Source organism: Prunus dulcis, chromosome 2 (genome assembly GCF_902201215.1).
Source record: "Prunus dulcis chromosome 2, ALMONDv2, whole genome shotgun sequence".
In the NCBI taxonomy this organism is placed as follows: Eukaryota; Viridiplantae; Streptophyta; class Magnoliopsida; order Rosales; family Rosaceae; genus Prunus; species Prunus dulcis.
This window is the reverse complement of record NC_047651.1, coordinates 10,192,919-10,194,891: the sequence shown is the minus strand read 5'-3', so window position 1 is coordinate 10,194,891 and position 1,973 is coordinate 10,192,919. Positions and strand designations below refer to the sequence as shown.

The 1,973-nt window shown below is 40.6% G+C and overlaps 1 protein-coding gene across 1 annotated transcript; it reads left to right on the top strand.

Moving 5' to 3' along the window:
* The first annotated feature begins 1,116 nt into the window (after window positions 1-1,116).
* LOC117618086 lies at window positions 1,117-1,698 on the top strand. Its single transcript, XM_034347712.1, has one exon. The coding sequence runs from the start codon at window positions 1,117-1,119 to the stop codon at window positions 1,696-1,698; it is 582 nt and encodes a 193-aa protein (XP_034203603.1).
* Window positions 1,699-1,973: the final 275 nt, after the last annotated feature.

Sequence of the window (1,973 nt, the reverse complement as noted above, 5' to 3'; positions counted from 1 at the left end):
CGAAGCCTCTCTCACTTCAATCTCACCCTTCATGAATAAATACAAGATATTTTTTCACCAATATAAATGTATAAATCTCATTAGAGCTGTAGGGACATGATGGTTTGAGAAAAAAAGTCAAACTAGGGTTGCAGGAACATATGTGGGGTGCAATGAGCAATTTAAATTTTTTGGTCCTTAATGGTAATTATGTACAGGGGTAAAATAGGTTATTCATGCTTAAAATTAGTATGAGGTGCAAAGAGCAAATAATGGGGTGCCAATAAAATCTCCATTTTAATTTACATGAGCAGGCAAAAAGCAGTTACCAATTTTCCTAAATTGAATTTGATACCAAAGTAAGGTTGTTCTATTTAAATCCCCATGTCGATTTTCCAACTTTGTTCACCTCTTAGTCCCGTTTGGCATTGCTTATTTGGGGTGATAAGTGATTTTTAAACAATTTTGAGAAGCCCAGCCTATTTGGTAAACTATGAGAAAATCACTTATTTTTAAAAATTGCTGTGAGAGAAAGCTATAAGGGAAAGCAGCTAATGAGGTGTTTTCATTTTATGATTATGCAGGAATCAATTTCGAAGAGATGCTAGATTTAATGATTATGCGGGAATCAGTACTAACAACATTCTTAACAAAAAGTTTACCAAACGCCAAACTGCTTTCTCTCACAGCAAATGTAACAGCGATTATTTTCACAGTAGGCTGGAACTTCAATGGTTGTAGACAAGACTACATTCGAAACCATAACCCCATCTCGTTTCATCACCTTCACTTTCCCCAACCCCTCCAATTCAACCACCCTCCTCTGTGTCGCCGTCCTCGACACACCTTTTCAACTCACCGGCTCACCCGAGTCACCGTCATGCTCGTCCCCAAACAACGGGAGTCCGACTGGATCTTCTCCACCCAGTCCGATCACCTCCAACTCCTGCTCAACTCTCCCGAGATCTCCCACCTAATCCTCACTGGCAACCAGCCCATTAACGGTCACGGTTCATAGGCAATTTACCACCGTCCGGCTAGAAACGACTTGTTGTGTGATGGAGAAACAGGTTGAGTTTGAAACCTCTTTTCCTTGCTTTATCTCCTAAGTCTTGCTTCAAACATGGCACTCCTGAGATGCCCATTTTGAGTTATGAGGATAATGTGATTTTTAGTGTGGTTTTGGAGAGGTGTGTTGGGTCTTTGGTTGGTGAAATGGTGGTGGAAGATGTGGAGAGTGGTGGTGAGGCTTCGAAGAGGGAGTTTAGGAGGCGTTTGAGGTTTAAAAGAATGTCCAATTTGGTTCAAACGGAGGTACGTATTGTCCCCAACACGGGTTTTGGCTTGGATTATGTGGAAATTGGAGAAGTAGAGTTTAGGCTGGATAATAGTATTTTAGTGCACCCTTACTTGGTTCCTATGTTGGCAAGTCGTCAGTTGATTGCTTTTTATATTAAGGGATGGATTCGAAGTAGGTTTAGGCTGAAAGCTTTGTGTTTAGGAGTTGGAGGTGGAGCTTTGCTTGGATTTTTAAAAGCCAAACTGGGATTTCAGGTTGTGGGTGTGGAGGACAAGGAAGTTTTAAGAGTTGCTACGAAGTATTATGGACTGGAAGATGGTGGTGAGCATATCAATGTTTGCGTTGGAGATGCAATAAAAGTTATTGAGAAACTTGCTGGTCGAGGACAAAGTTTGGTTCTTTTGGTGCTCACGAGATAGAAGGTGGTTGTGGGATGGGTGATGGCAATGACATTGATACTAAATTTGATTTAGTGCTAGTTGATTTAGATTCAAGTGATGCTGGAGATGGTATAATTGCTCTGCCATTTGAGTTTGTTAGGAAGCATGTCCTTTTGGCTGCCAGATCAGTCCTTTGTGATAATGGGATCCTCGTATAAATGTAATCCTCCAAATAGATCATTTTACACAACATTGATACAGGGGTTCAGAGAAGTTTTCCACGAGTTATATGAAATCGATGTTGGAAATGTAAA